The following is a 25,081-nucleotide window of genomic DNA, read 5'->3' as shown; positions in this document are numbered from 1 at the left end:
TTTGGAGGCCAGTGGGTTAAACCAATTCTGAGGCTTACATTTGCGTCTGTTGGGGCCTTTCTACAGTGCACCATAAGCCATCCAGATTTATTGATTCTCCCAGAAACTCAGGAGGGAGATCACTTCAGCCCACATGGCAGAAGTGGAGGCCGAAGTCTTGGACACAGAATTTATAGCTGGCAAGGACTTTATTCATCATCTACTCCACACCATCAGTAATTTACAGATGAAGAGTCTGGCCCAGGGCACCAAAAATAATCACTACATGGTGGCAGTAACTACTATGTGCTTAGTAGCTTACAGTTCATAAAGAGATTTTGCATTCAACAAATATTTATTGAACTAGGATGGAGGCAAACACATGGGGACAGAGTGGTTAGGCAGAACTTGAGTGCCCCCAGTTAGCATTTCCACCACTGCCCCAGGGACTCTGCAGCCTCCTCGCTAGCACTTAGCCCCTGTAAAGGAGGAAGTCCCTTTGGCAGGGATATGAGATACTGTTTGGTCAATGACCATAGTCTGCCCTCCAGGGCCCGTGAAGATGGAGGAGACCTTGGGCAGAGTGAAGGGCAGTGCCAGGCCTGGTGCAGCTACTGCCTATCACATCTCTCCCAGGCTCCTCCAGCCTCACCTGGTGGACTCTCTGAGGACCACAGGTCTCACCTCCATGGGCAGTCTCAAAACATTTGCCCTCCTGTGGGCTGTCACATACATTGACCCAGACTTTCTTGGAGAAGGAATTCTGAAGAAGCAAAAGCAACCAACTCAAAACCCCCACTTCCCGCAGAAGAAAAACGTGGGCAAGGAGATGCAGAAGGGCAGCGGCCAAAGTCTGCGGGTTCCTGCGGGGGCCAGGGCAGGGCGAGCCCTACAGAAAACTTCAACAGAGAGCGCTTTGGTCACCCGCCAGCTCGGGAAGGCAAGGCCCCATCGGGCCGAACGTAGCTGGCTGCAGGGAGCGGCGGCGGAGGGAGGGGCGCACCGCCACAGAGGACTTCCAGCAGGCGGAGGACGAGGAGGGGGCGGGCAGGGAAGCAGCCCGCCCTTCGTCCTGCCCTTTGCCCTACTCTCTGTCACCTCTGGGGGAAGGAGTGGAACTCAGACTTGCTGGTCTGAGCCATGCACAAGACGGGGCTGCTAGGCCTCTGTGTCCCGGTTTGGAATTCGGTGCGGATGGCCAGCTCTGGGATGAACCGCCGGGACCCGCTCGCGAATAAGGTGGCCCTGGTAACCGCCTCCACCGACGGGTGAGTGCTCCCGCCGGAGTTTCTGAGGCCCTGGCTGCCTGGAAACAGGCACTGGCCTCTCATCCTCGGCCTCCGGTGCCCCTGTCCTCAGACCTCACACGCGGCCAAAGTCTGACCCTGGAAAAAAGCAGCCGCGTGGTCCGCCTGAAACCCCTCCGAATCCCCTGGCCCTGGACCCTCCCTTGCCAGGTTCGCGTCCCTGCTGCCTCTGGCACAACTGTGCCACCTCTGTGCAACCCCATCTTTCCAGTCCCCGCTGTGTTCTCGGCTGCCCCAGTCAACCAGCCCCACCTAGCGTCCGGGAAGACCAGAAACTAGAAATCCAAGGGCATCTGGATTTCAAAATCCTATCCCAAGGCCTCCGGCACTTTGAAAATGTACCAGACACTTTATTTGGGCACCGAAAAGTCTCCCGGAACCCCTCCCCCTTACCTAGATGGAACACAAGAGCCATGTTTCAAGATTTTTGTTTAGGTCGGTACATCTGGGCCTACCTTATCCAGCCTGTTTCTCACCCACCACTCTTGTCTGTCCTGGTTCTCATGTCTACAGGACTTTGCTAGATGCCAGCTCTCCACAAAACCAAAATACAAATGTAGGTAAAACGCTAACGACTGACAAGTGCAGAATGTGTAACTCTTCCTCCCAAGGCAATATTTACATATTTGACCGGAGACCATCTTTTCACAAAATAGATGTTCCCAAAAAATAACTAAGGATAGAATTCTGAGAATATGGTAGACTAGTAAGAAAGAAACCTGGGGGCAGGGCTGTTCTGAGTGAGATCCTCAAATCATGGAAGTGGCTGCTGCACACCCAGCTCATTTCTCACCTCTCAGTCCCAACAGGGAATGAAGCCTGTCACCTGTGGTGGGAACTGTAGAAAGTGATGTAAGTTCTTGGGAACTGAGGCTGTGGTCCAGGTCATAAGAAAAAGTAAATGAGTGCCAAAAATGGCCGTGCCATTAAGCCTGTTTTACACATAGAAGAGACACGTGGAGGTCATCTAGAGAAAGAGCCAGAATTCAAACCCGGGCAGTCTTCAGAGCCCATGCTGTTGACCTCTTCCCCTGCACAGGCCTTGGCAGTCTTTGTCTCTTTCTGCTCACAGGATCGGCTTTGCCATCGCCCGGCGTCTGGCCCAGGACGGGGCCCACGTGGTCGTCAGCAGCCGGAAGCAGCAGAATGTGGACCAGGCGGTGTCCACGCTGCAGGGGGAAGGGCTGAGCGTGACGGGCACCGTGTGCCATGTGGGGAAGGCGGAGGACCGGGAGCGGCTGGTGGCTACGGTGAGCTGCAGGGAAATAGGCACAGAGCCAGGAGGTGGAAAAGGGAGCCAGCCTGATCCTCCTTCCCTGCTTTCCTGGATAGCAGCACATTTTTACTGTGTGCCTTTCTGTTATGCGTAAACTAACTTCAGAGAATCATCCCATCTCAGTCAGAGAATTTTAAAACATTCTAATGCTTCAACCCTGCATCATCCCTTACGTACCCCATAGAAACAGTTGGTACTGGTTCTCTAGTAATTTTCCATCTAGTTCGACAGATGAGAAGGGTAAATACAATCACAAAATAGATGTTCCCACCCATGAGCTAATAAACAATCCCCTATTCTTCAGCTTATAGAGTCAAGTCCCTGGGAACCTCAGGAAGCAGCCCACCATGTTTCAGCCACTTATTATGTGCCATTTCCTGTGTTCAGAGCCTTACACAGGTTATCTCTAGGCCTGACAACAACCCAAGCAAGGCAAGCACTATTCTCTCAGTCTGCAGAGACTGGCTCAGATAGCTGGAGCAACTTCCTAAGGTCCCACAGCCAGTAAGGAAAGAGCTGTGATTCAACCCAGACCTCCCAAGCTCCCTTCCTTTATTTGCTTCCTACGGACTACCAGGTACTGGACTTTAGTCTCAAAGAAAGTATATAAGTCAATGTCACAATTAGTAGTGGACACCAGCCCTGCAGCTGCTGAAGAAAATATGAACCATCCAGCAAAGGAAGCTCCTCTTCCCTTGAGGCTCAGGGCACACACTTTATTCCCCAGAGTGGAAGGGAGAATCTACCCAAAAATGGAAAGTACAAGATTGTGCTAACAGATTGGAAGGTTGGCAGAAATAATTTGCACAATCTTCTTGGAAGAGGAGGATCATAACAATAGTAGACGGTAGTATGGTAGACTGTATAGGGTAATTCCATTTTTAAGGAACTGTCTGGCAAATGCTCAGATGTGCATTGGAAAGAGCCAAATGTGAGTCTAAGAAAGTCACAAATGTGAGTCCACAAAAGCCTGGCCTAGGCTGGTGGACAGAGCCCAAGATTGGGGACTTGATCCTGATGGTGGAAGGAGCTGTTTGGGAGTCTGGGTCAATTAGCACTAACTATATGACATGTAAGTAGCAATTTAATGTCAAAATCCTGCTGGAAAAACATCCTGTGACCCCCACTAGGTTCACTTAACAGGGCCTACAGGCCTAGCCCAGAAGTGGTACTTGAGCTAAACGTTTAGGAATAAATGTGAATGGACAGATGGAATAGAGATGTGATTCCAGATAACTCTGCAAAATGAGCAGACAGCCAAGAAGGAACTGAAGGAAAGAGAGGAGTGCTGTCAGTCCACAGTGGAGAGCACAGGCTTAGAAGTACTGCTGGGAAAGGGGCTGCATTGGAAAGACAGAGGCCATGGGCCTCAATATCCTTTTTTTCTTTTTTCTTTTTTTCTTTTTTTTTTTTTTTTTTTGAGACAGAGTTTCACTCTTCTTGCCCAGGCTAGAGTGGTATGGCACAATCTTAGCTCACTGCAACCTCAGCCTCCAGGTTCAAGCAATCCTCATGCCTCAGCATCCCGAGTAGCTAGGATTACAGGCATCCACCACCACGTCCAGCTAATTTTTGTATTTTAGTAGAGACCCATCACTATGTTGGCCAGGCTGGTCTTGAACTCCTCACCTCAGGTGATACACCCCCTTGGCCTCCTAACGTGCTGGGATTACAGGCATGAGCCACCGCACCCAGCAATAGCTTCTTAAAAGGATATGTTAAGGACCTTAAAAGGATATGTTTACACATCATTACAGCAAATAAGAAGCCATGTGAGGTTTTGAGCAAGAGAAATATGGTTATTAAGAAAGATAATCTGGCTCTGGTAGAAAGAATATACAAAGAAGACACTGAATCCAGGGCATCAGTGAGGAAGCTGTTGCTGTCATCCAGGTTTAGAGCAGTGGTGGTGGGACTGGAACAGATGTGCCCAAGAGACATTTAGTGGGAACGAACCAAGATTTTCCAACCCCATGTCAAAAAGTGGGAAACACGAGCGAAGTCAAAAATGACTCTCAGGTAGTTTGTGTGACCATTGTCAGAGAGGAGAATGATAGAATACTTGTCAGCTATTTGAAATGTCTTTTGCCAATTGCCACATGTTACCCTGCCATGAGAAAAGCCACTGCCCTGAGAATGGTTACTACCCAGTGGCCTCCTCATCTGCACCACAAAGCTTCTAAGTGGTGTGGTAAGCGGAAACCAGATTAGCTGCCTATCTGCTTGATTATATTTTTTCTTAAAAATGTATAACTATCAGAACACAGAGCAAACACCTCCTAACCACTTTAGTGTAGTGATCACACAGTTTAGAACAAGACTTAGAAGACTTTTTTTTTTTCCAGAGACAGGGCCTCACTCTGTTTCCCAGGCTGGAGTGCAGTGGCATGATCATAGCTCACTGTAACCTGCAACTCCTGAAGTCAAGCAATCCTGCCACCTCAGCCTCCCAAGTGACTAAGACTATAGGCATGCACCACCACACCAGTTCATTTTTTAAATTTGTTGTAGAGTTGGGACTGTGTTGCCCAGGCTGTTTTGAACTCCTGGCCTCTAGCAATCCTCTATACTGGGCCTACCAAAGTACTAGGATTATAGGTGTGAGCCACCACACCCAGCCTCATTCATCTTTTATGGTTTGCTATCTCTGTTCAATCAAAACCCACCCTCCTCCCATCTCTGTGCTGACAGACCTGGAAGGAGAGGGGCATGAGGTATACAGCAGAGTAGAAAATGTCTCCAGGTGATTCTAGAGCAATCCACTGTCTTCTCCCAGCTCGAACACACGTGTACTCGGCACAGCGCACATCACTTAACTTACTCTGCACCTCCCTAGTAACAAGTCCATTGGTGAGACTTATACAGAGCCAAGGCAGGTGACTGGGCTTTATGCCAGGATACCAAAATTTAAAGGGTGCAGGAACGCATTAATACTGGTTTCAAAAGATTATATGACTGTAAATTTTATTAGATTTACATGTCGACAGCCCAGGCATTCCTTCAACCGTCTAGAAACAACTGAGCTTAGCACCTAGTTGACAAGAATAATTAGTTAAAATGGGAAGCTAGCAGATGGTGTACATTATTAGTAACACCCCTCTGTGTGCCAGATCTGAAGCACAAAGTTGACCAAGGGCCCATGTACTGCTACTTGCCCAAGGCATCAAAATTGCCAGTTCTGGGCAAATGCAAAGTCTGGTTTCAGGGTCGCTTTGTACTGAAAACTCTTGTTGGCAGATTCTGCTTGGCCATTCATTACTCTAGCACATGCCTCACTACCTACTTATAACATATTAAGGAGGTGAGATGTTGCCTTTCTTGGCTGTCTCAGTTTAAATGTCAGTTTCTGCCTTAAATCTTTCATGCCTCCAGGTCAAAAGAGAGAGACAGAGACAGGGAAAATGACATCATAACCAAATATGGAATTGCTTTAAATTCAGGCTGGTATCTTCTCCCATCATGGCTCTCCTGGGCAGTCAGTTTCCTAAATGACCCCAACTCACTTTCAGAGGGCTCTTATGAATTAGCGGTGTGCTACAGAATGGGAGACTGACCTCGGTTCTTCCACTGCTAACTAGCTTTGTGCCCTGAGCAAATCACTTTCCCAAACACAGAATAAGCAGGCCTCCTGTTCTTAGCTAGCCTCAGTGTGTCACTACTGAACTATATGATCTTGAGAAAATTCCCTGAACCTGTTTCATCATCTCCACCTTAAGGACATTGGAACAGATGATCTCAAAGGCCCCTCCAGGGTAACTTTCTTCAGCTCTATTTAAGCCAGTTTTTCCATTTAGATAAGTGTGGACAGATTGACTTTGAGATAAGGGTAACTTATTCAAGGAGAACTGGACAGTAAGCACTTGGAGAAATGGGGGTGGAACTCACTGTGAAAGGAAGAGGAGGGGTCTAGAAATAGATTTTGAGGTGAGACTTGAAATCATGAGAATGAAGGAGCGTCCCAAAGGGCAAGTGTAAAGAAAAAAGCAAAGGGTCAGAGACAGCCTTAGAAGAATAGGAGGTAGGAAGAAAAGACTGCAAAAAAAAAATAAGACCAACTTCCTGGTGGCTCGCGCCTGTAACACTTTTGGATACTGAGGCAGGTGGATGGCTTGAGCTCAGTAGTTCCAGACGACAACAGGGCAAGACCCTGTCTCTACAAAAAATACAAAAATTGGCGTGGTGTGGTGGCAAGTACTTGTACTCCCGACTACTTTGGGGACTGAGGCAAGAGGATGCCTTGAACCCAGTAGGTCAAGGCTGCGGTGAGCTGAGATCATGCCACTGTACTCCAGCCTGGGTAATAGAGCAAGACTCCATCTAAAAAAGAAAGAAGGAAGCCAACCTTAAATGGTTAGCAGCAGATCTTAGGGTAGTTTTCAAAAAAAAGATGTTTTAAGTAATGGAACTTATTTTGATGATAGTTCCTAAGAAGGAAGGTTTTGTTGTCATTGTTATTGTTGTTTTTAATATAAAGATAAGGTCTCACTATGTGGCTCAAGCTTCTCTCAAACTCCTCAACTCAAGTGATCCTCCCACCTTGGCTCCCAAAGTGCCATGATTACAGGCATGAGCCACAGGGCATAACTCAAAAGGAAGTTTTTATCAACATGGGTAAATGCACCTCCCTTACTTACTGCAGCCCTGGTCCAGACCTCACCCCCTCTCTCTAGGCTGTGAAGCTTCATGGAGGTATCGATATCCTAGTCTCCAATGCTGCTGTCAACCCTTTCTTTGGAAGCCTAATGGATATCACCGAGGAGGTGTGGGACAAGGTGAGAGGGGATTAAATCAGCAGGAGGTGGGCCTCAGAACACATTCAGTACAAACTCTGTCTGCTTTTAGAATGTGTTTGTCAAGGGCAGTGTAAATGTGAGGACTGTTTGCCATGTGCCACACACGTGGAGCACACCTGGTAAAGGGGGGGTGGGGGTAGCTCTATCCCTGCCCTTCCTATTCGTTTCTGCTACTCCTAGTTCTGACTGCTTGTATTTGCTCTTCACTAGCTGTAGTCTGCTCCCCTCCCCAGGCTTCTTCCCCAGTATGCTCTTCTACCTGGCTGATTTCCCACAGAGACATAGCAGCTAATATGCCAACAACTACGACACTTAAATTTACACACCCACCTGTCCCCTTTCAGCTGACAAAAAGTAATCTTTTTTATTAGTTGGGAAATATTAAATGCTGCTAGTTATTTAAAATACTGATTCTGGTGAAATGACCAGTTGCCCCTTTATAACATACATCCTTTAAAAAATAAATAAATAAAAACCCGTATTATTTTCTTCTTAGCTGCAATGTCAAGAAAATCTGAGATCCGGATGTCTAAATTCAAGTGGTAGAACATTGGGTTTTATGTGAAAGTGTATAATTACATTATATTCATAATATATTTCACACACATTTAATTACAAAGTTTTAATTAAAATATTTGTTTTTGTTTATTAAGGTTAATATTCCCACATGATTTGAAAATGCTAATTTTTTATGATTTCTCATGGTTTTGCTTTTTACTCTGATGTTGTATTAGTCTGTTCTGTGTTGCTATAAAGGAATACCTGAGCTGGGCAATTTATAAAGAAAAGAAGTTTGTTTTGGCTTACGATACTGCAGACTGTACAAGAAGCATGGTGCCAGTATCTGCTTCTGATGAGGCCTCAGGAAGCTTACAATCATGGCAGAAGGAAAAAGGAAGCACAGTGTCACATGGCAAGAGAGGATGCAAGAGAGAGAAACCAGTCTGTTTTAAACAACTAGTCCTGGCATGAACTAATAGAGTGAGAACTCACTCATTGCCACAGGGAGGGCACGAAGCCATTCATAAGGGATCCACCCCCATGACCCAAACACCTCACACCAGGTCCCACCTTGAACACAGGTGATTATATTTCAACATGAGACTTAGAGGGCACAAACATACCAACTATATCAGATGTCATCAAAAATTTCTCAACACTAAAGTATCAGGTTGCGAAAATACTACGATTTTTACCAGTGTTTCATACACATAAAGACCAAAGTGCCAAAATGTTCTTCAGTGAGCTAGTTTTTGATTCTAGTTTGAGCTAGTTTGAGCGAAGCCTGGGCAACACAGGGGGACCTTTTCTCTATATCAAAAACAACAACAATGACAACAAAACCTTCCTTCTTAGGAACTATCATCAAAATGACTTCTCTTTCTTAAACCATCTTTTCTTCAAAACTACCCAAAGATTTGCTGCTAATCATTTAAGGTTGGCTTCTTTCTTTTTTTAGACAGTCTTGCCCTGTCTTTTTTCCCTCTTTCTTTTTTTCTTTTTTTCTTTTTTTTCTTTTTTCCTCGCTGTGTCACCGAGGCTGGAATGCTGTGGTGCGATCTCAGGTCACTGCAACCTCTGCTTCCCAGGTTCAAGCGATTCTTGTGCCTCAGCCTCTGAAGTACCCAGGACTACAGGCATGTGCCACCACACCCGGCTAATTTTTTGTATTTTTAATAGTGATGGGGTTTCACTGTGTTGCCCAGGCTGGTCTCAAATTCCTGACCTCAACAGATCCCCCCCACCTCGGCCTCCCAAAGTATTGGGATTACAGGCATGAGCCACCACACCCAGCCAGATTATGATAGTCTTTAAAATAGAGGAAAATCATTCATGAACAGTCTGCATAGAGACCATATGAAAGTCAGTTTTGAACTAAGTACAGGCACACCTTGGACATATTGTGGGTCTGGTTCCAGGCCACCGCACAATAAATTCAATATTATAATAAAGCAAGTCACATGAATTTTTTGGTTTCCCAGTGCATATAAAAATTACGTTTACACTATAATGGTCATCTAATGGTAGTCTATTAAATGAGCAATAGTATTATGTCTTAAAATATATATATGTATCTTAATTTTAAAATACTTTATTGCTAAAAAATGCTAAGAATCATCTGAAACTTTAGAAGCTGTAATCTTTTTGCTGGTGGAGGGTCTTGCCTCACCATTGATGGTGGCTGACTTAGGATGGTGTTGCTGAAGGCTGGGATGCTGTGGCAATCTCTTCAAATAAGCCAGCACTGAAGTTTGCCACATCAGTTGATTCTTCCTTTCACAAAAGGTTTCTCTGTAGCATGCAATGCTGTTTCATAGCATTTACCCACAGTAGAACTTCTTTCAAAATTGGAGTCAATCCTATCAAACTCTGCCACTGCTTAGTCAACTAAGTTCATGTAATATTCTAAATCCCATGTTGTGATTTCAATAATATTCATGGCATCTTCACCAGAAACAGATTCCATCCCAAGAAACCATTTCCTTTGCTTATCCATAAGAAGCAACACCTCAGCCATTTACATTTTGTTGTGAGATTGCAGCAATTCAGTCCCATCTTCAGACTCTACTTCTGGATCTCTTGCTATTTCCACCACATCTGCAGTTCCTTCCACTGATGCAGTCTTGAACCCCTCCACATCATCCATGAGGGTTGGAATCAACTTTTTCCAGACTCCTGTTAATGTAGATATTTTGACCTCCTCCCATGAATCACAAATATTCTTAATGGCATCTAGAATGGTGAATCCTTTTCAGAAGGTTTTCAGTTAACTTTGCCGAGATCCATCAGAGGAATCACTATCTATGGCAGCTATAGACTTAAAAAGTGTACGTCTTAAATAATAAGTCTTGCAAGTCAGAATTACCCCAATCCATGGGCTGCAGAATGGATGTTGTGTTAGCAGGCATGAAAACAACATTAATCTCCTTGTACATCTCCATCAGAGCTTTTGACTGACCAGGTGCACTGTCAAGGAGCAGTAATAGTTTGAAAGGAATATTTTTTTCTGAGCAGTAGCTATCAACATTGAGCTTAAAATATTCAGTAAACCATGCTATAAAAGGTGTACTGTTATTCAGGCTTTGTTTTCCATTTATAGATCATGGGCAGAGTAGATTTAGCATAAATCTTGAGAGCCATAGAATTTTCAGAATGATAAATGAGCATTGGCTTCAACTTAAAGTCACTGGCTGCATTAGACCCTAACAAGAGAATAAGCCTGTCCTTTGAAGTTTTGAAGCCAGGCGTTGACTTCTCCTCTCTAGCTATTAAAGCCCTACATGGCATCTTCTTCCACTAGAAGGTTGTTTCATCTACAGGAAAATCTGTTGTTTGGTGTAGCCGCCTTCATCACTGATCTTAGCTAGATCTTCTGGATAACTTGCTGCAGCTTCTACATCAGCACTTGCTGCTTCACCTTGCACTTTTATGTTACAGAGATGGCTTCTTAAACCTCATGAACCAACCTCTGCTAGCTTCCAACTTTTCTTCTGGAGCTTCCTCACCTCTCTCGGCCTTCAAAGAATTAAAAAGTTAGGGCCTTTTTCTGATTAGGCTTTGGCTTAACGGAATGTTGTGGCTAGTTTGATCTTCTATCCAGAGCACTAGAAATTTCTCTCCATATTAACAATAAAGCTGTTTTGCTTTCCTATCATTTATGTGTTCACAGAAGTAGCACTTTTAATTTCCTTCAAGAATTTTTCCTTTGCACTCACAATTTGGCTAACTGGTGCACATGGCCTAGCTTTCAGCCTGCCTCAGCTTTCAACATGCCTTCGTCACTAAGCTCAATTATTTCTACCTTTTGATTTAAAGTGTAAGATGTGTGACTCTTCCTTTCACTTGAACACTTAGAGGCCATTGTAGGGTTAATAATTGGTCTAATTTCAATGTAAATGTGTCTCAGGGAATATGGAGGCCCACAGAGAGGGAGAGAGATGGGAGAAGGGCAGAGCAGTCAGAATGTACAACATTTATCAGTTAAGTTCACCTTCTTTTCTGGGTGTGGTTTGTGGTACCCCAAAACAATTATAATAAAAACATGAAAGATCACTGATCACAGATCACTGTAACAGATATAATAATAATGAAAAAGTCTGAAATATTCCAAGAATTACCAAAATGTGACCCAGAGACAAAGTCAGCACATGCCATTGGAAAAATGACTCCAATTAGCACAGGGTTGCCACGAAACTTCAATTTGTAAAAAAAAAAAACACAATATCTGCAAAGCATAATAAAATGAGATGTGTCTATTACTTTTCTTTTATATATTTTTTAAACTATCACAGTACATCAAATCCAAACATAATGGCTGATCATTGAGCTCTGGACTTTAAAAAACACAACACACATTTGGGGGACAAATGAGGCCAATATATTAGATAGCATTATCATCATTGTCAGACTCTTGGTTGTGATAACAGATTATAGTTGTGTAAAAGAACATCGTTCCTCTCTGGAAATGTATAAGTATTTAGGGATAGAGCATTGTAATATCTGCAACTGAGTTTACTTATTTTATGTATTTATTTTTGTGATGGAGCCTCACACTATTCCCCAGCCTGGATCATAGTGGTGTGCTATCTCGGCTCACTGCAACCTCCACCTCCTGGGTTCCAGCTATTCAGCTGTCTCATCCTCCTGAGTAGCTGGGACTACAGGCACACGCCACCACATCCGGCTAATTTTTGAATCTTTATTACAGACGAGGTTTGCCATGTTGCCCAGGCTGGTCTCGAACTCCTGACCTCAAAGTGATCCATCCATCTTGGCCTCCCGAAGTGCAGGAATTACAGGCATGAGCCACCATGACCAGCCCTGAGTTTCTTCTTTTTAATTTACATTTTTTTATTTTTGTTCTTAGTAATTTTTCATTTTATTACATAAAATCAGAAAACTTGCAACTGAGTTGCAATGGTTCATTTAAAAAACTGTACAGATCTACAGAGAGGACAAATAAGACAAAATGTGAACAATTGGTGAATCTAAGTGAAGGATCTCCAGATATTCGTTGTACTTCTATTTCCAATTTTTCTGTAAGACTAAAATATTTTAATATAAGCAGTTGTCTAGAACAATGTAAACAGGGGTCACACATTTGTTTTACATTATGGATATGGGGATTCTGATTGTAGCCTGTCCCCCAGCTTCCCCAGAAGGTGCGCCCTCATGATCCCACTTTCTAATCAGGTCTAGCCAGGCAGTCCATCCTAGAGGGCCAAGAGCATCTCACTCCCTAAGCACAGAAGCCAGAGAAGTGCTAGAACAACCCCAGGTATCCAAGGTCAGGCCACATTTTCCCTGAGAAGCATGGCCCACTCTAAGACAGGTCCAGGAGGCTGACAATTGCAGGCTCTCCCTACTTTGAAGAAACACAGAAAACACAGCTCAAATCCAAAGGAGCCCTGAGCATTTAGGCCCCTTCTGGGCCAAATCATACTTGGCTGGTTACAAAACAAGATGAACCAGGCTCCATTTTTTCTCACCTGAACCTAATGTATCATTAGCTGAGCAGCTGGTGAGAGCTACTTCTCCCTGAACCTCAGTTTCTTCATGTGTAAGATGCAGGTATATCATCCTAAGATCTTCGTCAGCTCTGACAAACATCCTAGGAACCCACTCTAACTCCTCATTGCCATGCCTCCTCCAGTGCTCTTCACTCATGCTATTTCCCCTTCTTCTCTTGGCTTCAGACTCTGGACATTAATGTGAAGGCCCCAGCCCTGATGACAAAGGCAGTGGTGCCAGAAATGGAGAAACGAGGGTACAGAGAGTGAGAAAGAGCCTGGGTGAGATGGGACCCCACACGGGCTGAGGGCAGTGGTCCACGCTGGGAAGAGGGTCAGCTCTCTTCTTTTTCCAGAGGCGGCTCAGTGGTGATCGTGGCCTCCATAGCAGCCTTCAGTCCATTACCTGTAAGAACCCTTTGGTCTGACCCTTCCATCCCATCCTCCACTCCATATCTTTCCACCCCTCATGTTACCCAAAGAAGTTTGTGTCCCCTTTTAGAATCACACCAAATCCCTGCCCACAAAATAGATGCCTTGCCTCCACAAACCATAACCTAGGGGAGGTTTAGCCACAAGACAGCTTCCTAACTGTGCCCCTTGTTTTCTATCTCCAGGGCCTCAGTCCTTACAACGTCAGTAAAACAGCTTTGCTGGGCCTCACCAAGACCCTGGCCATAGAGCTGGCCCCAAGGAACATTAGGGTGAACTGCCTAGCACCTGGACTTATCAAGACCAGCTTCAGCAGGATGGTGAGGAAGGAGAGCTCTGCATCCCACTGGAACCCCTTGAAGGGCATCCATCTTCTTGGACAGGGAAGCCCAGTACCTGAGTCCTGAACTCTCAACCACTCCGTTCTCCTTCCCTGGGCTTTTCCATATTCCCTCTCTGTACCAGCTGCCCTATGTAAGCCAGACTCCAATCACACCATTCCTAAGGCATAGGGTGGAGACTGAGGTATTCAGACTCTACTCACACTGTTTCCTCTCTCCTTACGTGGATGAGATTGGAGAGATGCAGCAAAATGCATCACTAGAACCTGAAACAAATGAAACACATGAGGGCAGTGGGGAGAGCTGGGAGCTAGAAAAAGAAATAGGAAGTGAAAGAGGGAAGTCTCTCCATCCTTATTCTCTGTTGCCATGAGGACGGGCAGTTTCTTCCCTTTCTATTCCTCACTTTCCTCTTCTTAAACATAAAGAGATTTCCCTTCTTCCTGCAGCTCTGGATGGACAAGGAAAAAGAGGAAAGAATGAAAGAAACCCTGCAGATAAGAAGGTAAAACTGTCATGGGGTCAAGGGCCCTAAGAGGCATGAAGATGGAAAGGTCTGGTCCCTGGCAGCACACAGCCCGCTGTCTCAGTCCCAAAGATAACACAGGCAGGCTCTCCTCTGCCTCACAGACCACAAATTCATAAACACTATCACTGCAGTGGCCCGAGCAAGAAGTCAGCTTCCCTTTCAAAAGGTAAACCCAGAGACATCGGGGTTTCAGCGGTGCAGAGCTCTGGGAGAAGCCCTGAGTCCTCTCTCCACATGGGGGATTGCCTCCACCCCTGAGCATCCATGGAGACCAGAGACCAAAACCAAAACCATGCTTTTTTAGTTCCCTTGAATAATGACACATGTTTACAAAACTCAGGTTGATGATCTACAATCCAAATGAAAAGAATGAAGAGCTTTACTAAGCCCCAAACTCCCCTTGCCTAAGGACCTACTTTCTTCCCCAGTGAGCTGGGTGAACTGTTCAAGCACCTTTGTTGGGCTCACTTTCCTCTCAGTTCCCCGCCTCTCTTTACCTCTTTACCTTCTGGCTTCAGGGCACTATCTACTTCCTCCATCTTGTCCCTCAAGGACAAATGCCAGCAATGCCTAACTCTGTACCGGTCCAGACATCCCAAATTTTCCCAAAGCCATTCTGATGTCAGGCATCAGCTACAGGCCTGGTTTATAACTCGTTAATAAGTCACGGGATTGTCATCCTAGAGCTCCCACGAATGATCTAGCCCATGTAGCTCAATCCTGGATTCACATTAGAATCAGCTGTGGAGCTTTTTAAACTGCAGGTGCTCAGGCCCCACCCAATCCCAGAGATTCTTTTTTAATTGGTCCAAGGTAGGACTTGACCATCTGGGCTTTTGTTTTTCTTTGTCTTTTCTTTTTTTGTTTAAGCCTCTCAAATGATTGCAAGATACAGCTAGAATGGAGAACCATTAATTCAGTCCTTCTAGGTTTGAGCTACTCACTCTGCCCACCTCTAGAGCATACTATGGCAGGCAGATTAAAGTGTCCCCTAACTATGCAATCGCTGACAAAATAAGAATTAACACATTCTCACCAAATGAACCTGACTTTAAGGGACAAGTATAGATTCCTGAAAAGGTCGTCTGTAAGTTGAACCTCTACAAACTGAATCATTTTAAACGCACCATTTACTGTCACACAGACTCCCTGATACTTTAGTGTGTGCACATGTGAAGCCATTTTTTTAAAGTATGAAATAATTGCTCACCATTTTATCTATATAACTTTGGATCTTGGTGTCCTGAGCTCTCTATAAAACAGTACGTTTCCATAGTATTTGAATATTATGGGTAATGGCTTTTGCAGAGTACAGTATGCTTCTACTAAATTATAACAGCATATCCTCATGGTAACCCTATTTGATAGGCAGAAAGCTTGTACACTGATCCTGAAAAGTCATCTGATAATTCTTGATTGAGCAAATTTCAATCCCTATGTCCCAGGTGAGGGGGCCAGAACTATTTAATTTTTACTCTCTTCTTTTCTTCCCTTATTCCCCAGGTTAGGTGAGCCAGAGGATTGTGCTGGCATCGTGTCTTTCCTGTGCTCTGAAGATGCCAGCTACATCACTGGGGAGACAGTGGTGGTGGGTGGAGGAACCCTGTCCCGCCTCTGAGGATCCGGAGACAGCCCACAGGGCAGTGTTGGGCTCTAGCTCCTGGTGCTGTTCCTGCATTCATCCACTGACCTTTCCCACCTCTGCTCACCTTACTGTTCACCTCATAAAATCAGTTCTGCCCTGTGACAAGATCCAGCCTTCCCTGCCTTCAAGTTAGCGCCTTACTCAGGATTCCTGCTGTTGCTGTGGCCTTGGGTAAAGGCCTCCCCTGAGAACACAGGACAGGCCTGCTGACAAGGCTGAGTCTACCTTGGCAAAGACCAACAGATATTTTTTGCCCGGGCCACTGGGGAATTTGAGGGGAGATGGGAGAGAAGGAAGCTGGAGTGGAAGGAGCAGAGTTGCAAATTAACAACTTGCAAATGAGGTGCAAATAAAATGCAGATGATTGCGCGGCTTTGAATCGAATCAACGTGTTCATTTCTCAGTGTGGGGTGCTTAGCTGAGCAGAGAGCAGAAGTCTGGCCAGGCTGGATCTCTGGATCCCCCAGCCCTCCTCCCTGTCTCCAGGACCTGAGCGTGATGTTCAAGGGTGGAGGTGTCTGCAGAGCTGCCAACTGGAAGGAAGGTGGCACAGGAACTCCCAGGACGCCACGGGGATCCCAGAGGCAGTGCCAGCCGGGCGGGAGTGGGGAAGGATGAACTCTCTAACACCTCCCCGCCCCTTGCCTCCCAGATCCGGCCAGGTCCTCTCCCAGCAAGGCCCTAGGTCCCGAGTTCCCTCGCGAGTCAGCAAGGAAAAGCTGGACGGGTCCTGAGCAGGTGGGGAATAGAGAAACGCCCTGCAAGGTACCCAGGCCCACAAACAAAAGAAGTGAGTTCTGCCCACGGCCTGAAGATTGAGTACACGGAAAGCGGGAGCGCTACCCCCGCCCCGAATGCCCGGACACCAGGTTATGCAGGCCGGGCCTTTCATGCTGGAGCCCAGGAGAGGGGTAGAGGCCAGCGGCCTGTGGTCTCACGCGGCTAGGCAGCGCGGCGCGCATGCCCAGTCCGGCAGTTCCCTGGGCTGGACTGTAGAGCGGCGCTCCGGGGCGCGGGAGAGGAGCGCTCATGCAGCCGCCCCTGACGGGAGCGGGCTCTGCCACTACTGCAGCGCTCATTGCCCCTACCAAAGCTTAGTCTAGCATGTGTCCCGGCTTCCCCGCGGCGGGGGTGGCCGCGGCTCCTCTGCAGCAGCCTCAACAGCAGGAGCCCGTGGCCAAGCCCAGCGTGGAGCTCAGCAGCAAGTTTAAAGGTAAGATGCTGCATCCGTCTCTGGTACGACCCGTCTGGGAGCATCCCAGACCTAGCGTGTTCCTCCTCGCGGTGCACCCCAGCCCGGTGCCTCACACACCCCCGACACCCCGAGCTATGCACCCCAGTTCCAAAGCACCCCCTGTATCCCAGTCTGGGCATTCATATTTCCGGAGCATCCTCTGCTGTAGCTGGAGCTTGACGAGGGAGGGACGATCGCCATTACTGAGGCTTGAGTAGGCAGTTCTATGCTCACAGTGTAAGCAAAGCCAGGGGAAGCTCGAACTGGGCGGAGCCCACCGCAACTCAGCAAGGCCTAAGAACTCTCTAGATTCCACTTCAGGGGGCAGGGCATACCTGAACAAAAAGAAGCAGACAGCTTCTGCAGACTTCAACATCCCTGCCTGACAGCTCAGAAGAGACCAGTGGTTCTCCCAGCATGGCATTTGAACTCTGATAATGGACAGACTGCCTCCTCAAGTGGGTCACTGATCCCCATGTAGCCTGACTGGGAGACACCTCCCGGTGGGGGTCGACAGACACCTCCTACAGGTGGGTGCCTCTCTGGGACCAAGCTTCCAGAAGAAAGATCAGGCAACAATATTTGCTGTTCTGCAGCCTCTGCTAATGATACCCAGGCAAACAAGCTCTGCAGTGGACCTCCAGCAAACTCCGAAAGACCTGCAGCTGAGGGGCCTGTCTGTTAGAAGGAAAACTAACAAACAGAAACTAATAGCATCAACTTCAGCAAAACAGTATCAACATCAGAATAGCAAAGGACAACCACACCAAAACTCCATCCATAGGTCACCAACATCAATGACCACAGGTAGATAAAACCACAAAGATGGGAGAAACCAGAGCAGAAAGGCTGAAACTTCCAAAAACCAGAAAGTCTCTTCTCCTCCAACGGAATACAAGTCCTCGCCAGCAAGGGAACAAAATTGTATGGAGAATGAGTTTGACAAATTGATAGAAGCAGGCTTCAGAAGGTCAATAATAACAAACTTCTCCGAGCTAAAGGAGCACGTTCTAACCCATCGCAAGGAAGCTAAAAACCTTGAAAAAAGGTTAGACAAATGGCTAACTAGAATAAAGAGTGTAGAGAAGAGCTTAAATGACCTGATGGAGCTGAAAACCACAGTACGAGAACTTCATGAAGGATACACAAGCTTCAATAGCCAATTCAATCAAGTGGAAGAAAGGATATCAGTGATTGAATGTCAAATTAATTAAAGTGAGAAGACAAGATTAGAGACAGAAAGAGAAAAAAGAAACATTCAAATTCAGGAAATACAGAGAACACCACAAACATACCCCTTAAGTAGAGCAACCTCAAGACATAATTGTCAGATTCACCAAGGTTAAGGGCAGCCAGAGAGAAAGGATGGGTTACCAACAAAGGGAAGCCCATCAGACTAACAGGGGATCTCTCAGCAGAAACCTTACAAGCCAGAAGACAGTCATGACCAATATTCAACATTCTGAACGAAAATATTTTTCAAACTAGAATTTCATATCCAGCCAAACTAGCTTCATAAGTGAAGGAGAAATAAAATCCTTTACAGACAAGCAAATGCTGAGAGATTTTGTCACCACCAGGCCTGCCTTACAAGAGCTCTTGAAGGACACTAAACATGGAAAGAAACAACCGGTACCAGCCACTGCAAAAACATACCAAATTGTAAAGATCATCAATGCTGTGAAGAAACTGAATCAATTAATGGGCAAAATAACCAGCTAACATCATAATGACAGGATCAAATTCACACATAACAATATTAACCTTAAATGTAAATGGGATAAATGCTCCAATTAATAGACACAGACTGGCAAATTGGACAAAGAGTCAAGACCCATTGATGGACTATAGTCAGAAGACCCATCTCATGTGCTAAGACACACGTAGGCTTAAAATGAAGGGATGGAGGAAGATCTACCAAACAAATGGAAAGGAAAAAAAAGCAGGGGTTGCAATCCTGGTCTCTAATAAAACAGACATTAAACCAACAAAGATGAAAAGAGACAAAGAAGGCCATCACATAATGGTAAAGGGATCAATTCAACAAGAGCTAACTATCCTAAATATATATGCACCCAATACGGGAGCACCCAGATTCATAAAGCAAGTTCTTAGAGACCTACAAAGAGGCTTAGACTCCCACACAATAATAATGGGAGACGTTAACACCCGACGGTTAATATTAGACAGAAAATTAACAAGGATGTCCAGGACTTGAACTCAGCTCTAGACCAAGCAGGTGTAATACAAATCTACAGAACTCTCCACCCCAAATCAACAGAATATATATTCTTCTCAGCACCACATCACACTTATTCTAAAATTGACCACATCATTGGAAGTAAAACACTCCTCAGCAAATGTCAAAGAACAGAAATCACAACAAACTGTCTCTTAGACCACAGTGCAATCAAATTAGAACTCAGGCTAAGAAACTCATTCAAAACTGCACAACTACATAGAAACTGAACAACCTGCTCCTGAAAAACTACTAGGTAAATAACAAAACGAAGGCAGAAGTAAATATGTTCTTTGAAATCAATGAGAACAAAGACATAACATACCAGAATCTCTGGGACACATTTAAAGCAGTTTGTAGACGGAAATTTATAGCACTGAATGCCCACAAGAGAAAGCAGGAAAGACCTAAACTCAACACCCTAACCTCAAAATTAAAAGAACTAGAGAAGCAATAGCAAACCAATTCAAAAGCCAGCAGAGGACAAGAAATAACTAAGATCAGAGCAGAACTGAAGGAGACAGAGACACACAAAAAGAAAAACTTCAAAAAATCAATAAATCCAAGAGCTGTTTTTTTTTTTAAGATCAACAAAATAGACCGCTAGCAAGACTGCTGAGAAAGAAAAAAAGAATCAAATAGACACGATAAAAAATGATAAAGGGAATATCACCACTGATCCCACAGAAATACACACTACCATCAGAGAATACTATAAACACCTCTATGCAAATAATCTAGAAAACTTAGAAAAAATGGATAAATTCCTGGACAAATACACCCACACAAGACTAAATCAGGAAGAAGGTGAATCGCTGAATACACCAATAACAGGTTCTGAAACTGAAGCAAAAATTAATAGCCTACCAAACAAATAAAGTCCAGGACCAGATGGATTCATAGCCGAATTCTACCAGAGGTAGTAAGAGGAGCTGGTACCATTCCTTCTGAAACTATTCCAATAAATACAAAAAGAAGGAATCCTAACTAATGTTATAAGGCCAGCATCATCATGATAACAAAGCCTGGCAGAGATGCAACAAAAAAAGAGAATTTTAGGCCAATATCCCTGATGAACATCATTGCAAAAATCCTCAATAAAATACTGGCAAACTGAACACAGCAGCACATCAAAAAGCTTATCCACCATGATCAAGTTGGCTTCATCCCTGGGATGCAAGACTGGTTCAACATATGCAAATCAATAAACATAATCTATCACATAAACAGAACCAAGGACAAAAAAACCACATGATTATCTCAATAGATACAGAAAGGCCTTCAATGAAACTGAACACCCCTTCATGCTAAAACCTCTCAATAAACTAGGAATAGATGTAATGAATCTCAAAATAATAAGAGCTATTTGAATGAGCAAAAACTGGAAGCATTCCCTTTGAAAACTGGCATAAGACAAGGATGCCCTCCCTCACCACTCCTATTCAACATAGTATTGGAAGTTCTAGCCAGGGCACTTAGGCAAGGGGAAGAAATAAAGGGTATTCAATCAGGAAAAAAGGAAGTCAGATTGTCCCTGTTTGCAGATAACATGATTGTCTATTTAGAAAACCCCATCATGTCAGCCCAAAATCTCCTTAAGCTGATAAGCAACTTCAGCAAAGTCTCAGGATACAAAATCAATGTGCAAAAATCACAAGCATTCCTATACACCAATAATAGACAGAGAGCCAAATCATGAGTGAACTCCCATTCACAATTGCTACCAAGAGAATAAAATACTTAGGAATCCAACTTACATGGGACGTGAAGGACCTCTTCAAGGAGAACTGCAAACCACTGCTCAAGGAAATAAGTGAGGACACAAACAAATGGAAAAACATTCCATGCTCATGGATAGGAAGAATCAATATTGTGAAAATGGCCATACTGCCCAAGGTAATTTATAGATTGAATGCTGTCCCCAAAAAGCTACCATTGACTTTCTTCACAGAATTGGAAAAAGCCACTTTAAATTTTATATGGAACCAAAAAAGAGCCCATATAACCAAGACAATCCTAAGCAAAAAGAACAAAGCTGGAGGCATCATGCTACCTGACTTCAAACTATACTGCAAGGTTACAGTAACCAAAACAGCATGGTTCTGGTACCAAAATAGACATCTAGACCAATGGAATGGAACAGAGGCCTCAGAAATGACATCTAAAACCATCTGATCTTCGACAAACCTGACAAAAACAAGCAATGAGGAAAGGATTCCCTATTTAATAAATGGTGTTGGGAAAACTGGCTAGCCATATGCAGAACACTGAAACTGGACCCCTTCCTTATACCTTATAAAAAAATTAACTCCAGATGGATTAAAGACTTAAATGTAAGACCTAAAACCATAAAAAACGCTGAAAGAAAACTGAGGCCATACCATTGAGGACATAAGTATGGGCAAAGACTTCATGACAAAAACACCAAGCAATGGCAACAAAAGCCAAAATAGACAAATGGGACCTGGTTAAAGAGCTTTGGTGCAGCAAAAGAAACTATCAGAGTGAACAGGCCATCTACAGAATGGGAGAAAATTTTTGCAATCTATCCATCTGACAATGGGCTAATATCCAGAACCTAAAAAAACTTTAACAAATTTACAAGAAAAAAACAACCACATCAAAAAGTGGGCTAAGGATGTGAACAGACACTTCTCAAAAGAAAACATTTATGCAGCCAACAAACATGAAAAAAAGCTCATCATCACTGCTCATTAAAGAAATGGAAATCAAACCTACAAGGAGATACCATCTCACACCAGTTAGAATGGCAATCATTAAAATGTCAGGAAACAACAGATGCTGGAAAGGAGGTGGAGAAAGAGGAATACTTTTACACTGTTGGTGGGAATGTAAATTAGTTCAACCATTGTGGAAGACAGTGTGGCCATTCTTCAAGGATCTAGAACCAGAAATACCATTTGACCTAGCAATCCCATTACTGAGTATATACCCAAAGGATTATAAATCATTCTAATATAAAGATACATGCACATGTATGTTTTTTGCAGCACTGTTCACAATACAAAGACTTGGAACCAACCCAAATGCCCATCAATAATAGACTGGATCAAGAAAATGTGGCACATATACACCATGGAATACTATGCAGCCATAAAAAAAGGATGAGTTCATGTCCTTTGCAGGGACATGGATGAAGCTAGAAACCATCATTCTCAGCAAACTAACACAAAAACAGAAAACCAAACACTGCATGTTCTCACTAATAAGTGGGAGTGAAACAGTGAGAACACATGGACATAGGGTGGGAAACATCACACAACAGGGCCTGTCGGGCGTATGGGGGGGCTAGCAGAGGGATAGCATGAGAAAAAATACTTAACGTAGATGATGGGTTGATGGGTGCAGAAAACCACCATGGCACGTTTATACCTATATAACAAACCTGCAAGTTCTGCACATGTATTTCAGAAATTAAAGTATAATAATTTAAAAAAAGAAAAAATATTTTTAAAAAGAAATAAAAAAGTGGGGGTTGGAACATGGGAGAAATAAAAGAAAAGCAATTTGAAGGACAGTATGTATAGTGTCATATCATTTGTGAAACCATTTTTTAAAAAATGCATGTAAATGTATAGGAAACTTCTGGAAGGATACACAAAACCAAGAGCTATATGGGAAAAAAGTAAAGGAACCATAAGGAAGAGTTACATTTCAGTTTTCACGTAACTTTCTATCCCTTTTTAAAATAATGAGCATGTGTTATTTTTATAATTTAATGAATAGATGTATTGATTTGAAAAACACACTGATCCTGAAAGTTAAAATTCCAATTCAGAGAAAATTGATCTCTATGAAAACTATCAATCCCCCAACAATGCCAGAAAAAAGAAATGTAATTATACAACACAGACAGTGATTGAGTTGTCACCACTCACTCTGATTTCACATATAGAATTTAAAACACCCGACCAGGCGCAGTGGCTCACACCTGTAATACCAGCACTTTGGGAGGCCAAGGAAGGAAGATCACTAGGTCGAGATCGAGACGATCCTGGCCAACATGGTGAAACCCCATCTCTACTAAAAACCCACAAATTAGCTGAGTGAGGTGGTGTGCACCTGTAGTCCCATCTACTCAGGATGCTGAGGCAGAAGAATCTCTGGAACCCGGGAGGCACAGGTTGCAGTGAGCCGAAATTGTGCCACTGCACTCCAGCCTGGTGACAGAGCAAGACGCCATCTCAAAAAAAAAAAAAAAAAAAAAAAAAAAAACAGATAAACAAAAAAAATGAATTTAAAATGCTGCAGTCCTTGGTGGACTGAACAAAAGAATATTAATGCAGGAATAAAGACAAAGACGAGTATATTTGGAAGAAGGGGTTGGGGGTTCCTTGCTTCTAGTGAACAAGGGCCCTGAGCTTCTATAGCACTTCGTATTCATTGAGTAAAGGAAGTAGGGAGAAAGGGGTGGTTGTCAGTCAGCTGCTTGACTTAGTGCAGGCTTGCATGACTGTGTTCTTTGAACAGTAGTCTCCAGATGTTCCAGTAGATAACCTCAAGGAGCACAGCACCAGGGAGTGATTGCCCTCAGCAAACCTCCTGGTGGCAGATGCAGAAATGAGTTTGCTCACATTCTGCATTCAAGATAAACAGTTTGCTGTTTGATCATATAGCCTTCAGTGGAATGCTGAGTTGGTCATGACCCTCAGGCCTTTGGCTCCCTACATTAAAACACCCATTTCACCAGATTAAAAATATTCAATAAAATTTGTAAAAAGCGCTTAAAATTTGCCAGCACTTAGTAAGGAAGCGCTCAATAAATACTGTTAACACTCTATTACTTTCTCTGCTTGGCAGTTGTCCTAAGCCCAAACCAGCCCTCCCACATTGCCTACTCCTGACTTGTGTCAGTCATGCATGACTCAACAGTCAATCTAGGACAGCTATTGCAAAATGCAAGACTTAAATTCCACCCCAGGTGAATCCTCTTCTGGACCACAAGCAGCCCTTGAAAACGATGGGAGTAGAACCCTCAATCATGAAGGCATTTGTTCCTCAAGACAGGCAGATGTTACGACCTCCACACAAGAACAATCCCATTGCCTATTACAGTTCCCATTTCAAGGAGATACTCCCACATATGCATGTATTTCCCTGAAAGATTTCCTGTTCTCTTTTTTTTTTTTTTTTTTTTTTTTGAGATGCAGTTGCTCCTTCTGTTGCCCAGGCTGGAGTGCAGTGGCGTGATCTCGGCTCACTGCAACCTCTGCCTCCCAGGTTCAAGCAATTCTTCTGCCTCAGCCTCCTGAGTAGCTAGGATTACAGGCACGTGCCACCAGGCCCAACTAGCTATTGTATTTTTAGTAGAGACAGGGTTTCACCATGCTGGAACTCCTGACCACGCTCAGCTAAGTTTTGTATTTTTAGTAAAAACAGGGTTTCACCATGTTGGCCAGGCTGGTCTCAAACTCCAGACAACACCTGGCTAATTTTGGTATTTTCAGTAGAGATGAGGTTTCACTTCATCTTGGCCAGCTGGCCTCGGACTCCTGAACTCAAGTGATGCACTCATCACGGCCTCCTAAAGTGCTGGGATTACAGGTGTGAATCACCATGCCCAGCCCAAGATTTCCTGTTCTTATCACCAATAAGCCAGCTTGATGAGGAGTAGTGCTAGAGATTCCCATACTTCTTGACTTCCTTCTATCCTTTTCTGCTCACAGGCCCCTTCCCTTGTGCTCTCCGCAAAAGAAATAGTGCTGGAGGACAAATAGCATCCCTGCCCACAAAAGGAAGGGCCATGTGATGTTCACCAAGCTCCCAAGCCACAAT

At 44.3% G+C, this 25,081-nt stretch overlaps 1 protein-coding gene and 1 long non-coding RNA gene across 5 annotated transcripts in view; one reads left to right on the top strand and one right to left on the bottom strand.

The window, feature by feature from the left end:
* Positions 1-1,518, bottom strand: part of LOC115897489 — a 40,105-nt gene extending 38,587 nt beyond the window's left edge. Inside the window, exon 1 of the long non-coding RNA XR_004057273.1 lies at positions 1,105-1,518. This is a non-coding gene — a long non-coding RNA (uncharacterized LOC115897489). The remainder of the gene's footprint in view (positions 1-1,104) is intronic.
* Positions 997-16,196, top strand: LOC104662710 (dehydrogenase/reductase SDR family member 4). Of its 4 annotated transcripts, none has more exons than XM_030930353.1 (8): positions 997-1,247; positions 2,359-2,536; positions 7,233-7,334; positions 13,052-13,122; positions 13,222-13,273; positions 13,483-13,680; positions 14,088-14,143; positions 15,671-16,196. In XM_030930353.1, exons 1-8 carry the CDS (start codon positions 1,120-1,122, stop codon positions 15,783-15,785), a joined length of 900 nt encoding a protein of 299 aa, XP_030786213.1. In that variant the 5' UTR covers positions 997-1,119; the 3' UTR covers positions 15,786-16,196. The 4 variants fall into 4 exon arrangements, with proteins under 4 accessions (XP_030786213.1, XP_030786214.1, XP_010362104.2 ...); XM_010363802.2 differs by having other exon boundaries at positions 1,085-1,247; positions 13,483-13,617; positions 15,671-16,193; XM_030930354.1 differs by lacking the exon at positions 7,233-7,334.
* The last annotated feature ends 8,885 nt before the right edge of the window (positions 16,197-25,081 follow it).

Source organism: Rhinopithecus roxellana, chromosome 5, assembly GCF_007565055.1.
Source record: "Rhinopithecus roxellana isolate Shanxi Qingling chromosome 5, ASM756505v1, whole genome shotgun sequence".
Taxonomy (NCBI): Eukaryota; Metazoa; Chordata; class Mammalia; order Primates; family Cercopithecidae; genus Rhinopithecus; species Rhinopithecus roxellana.
Note: the sequence above shows the minus strand (reverse complement) of the source record. Positions and strands in the feature narration are given on the sequence as shown.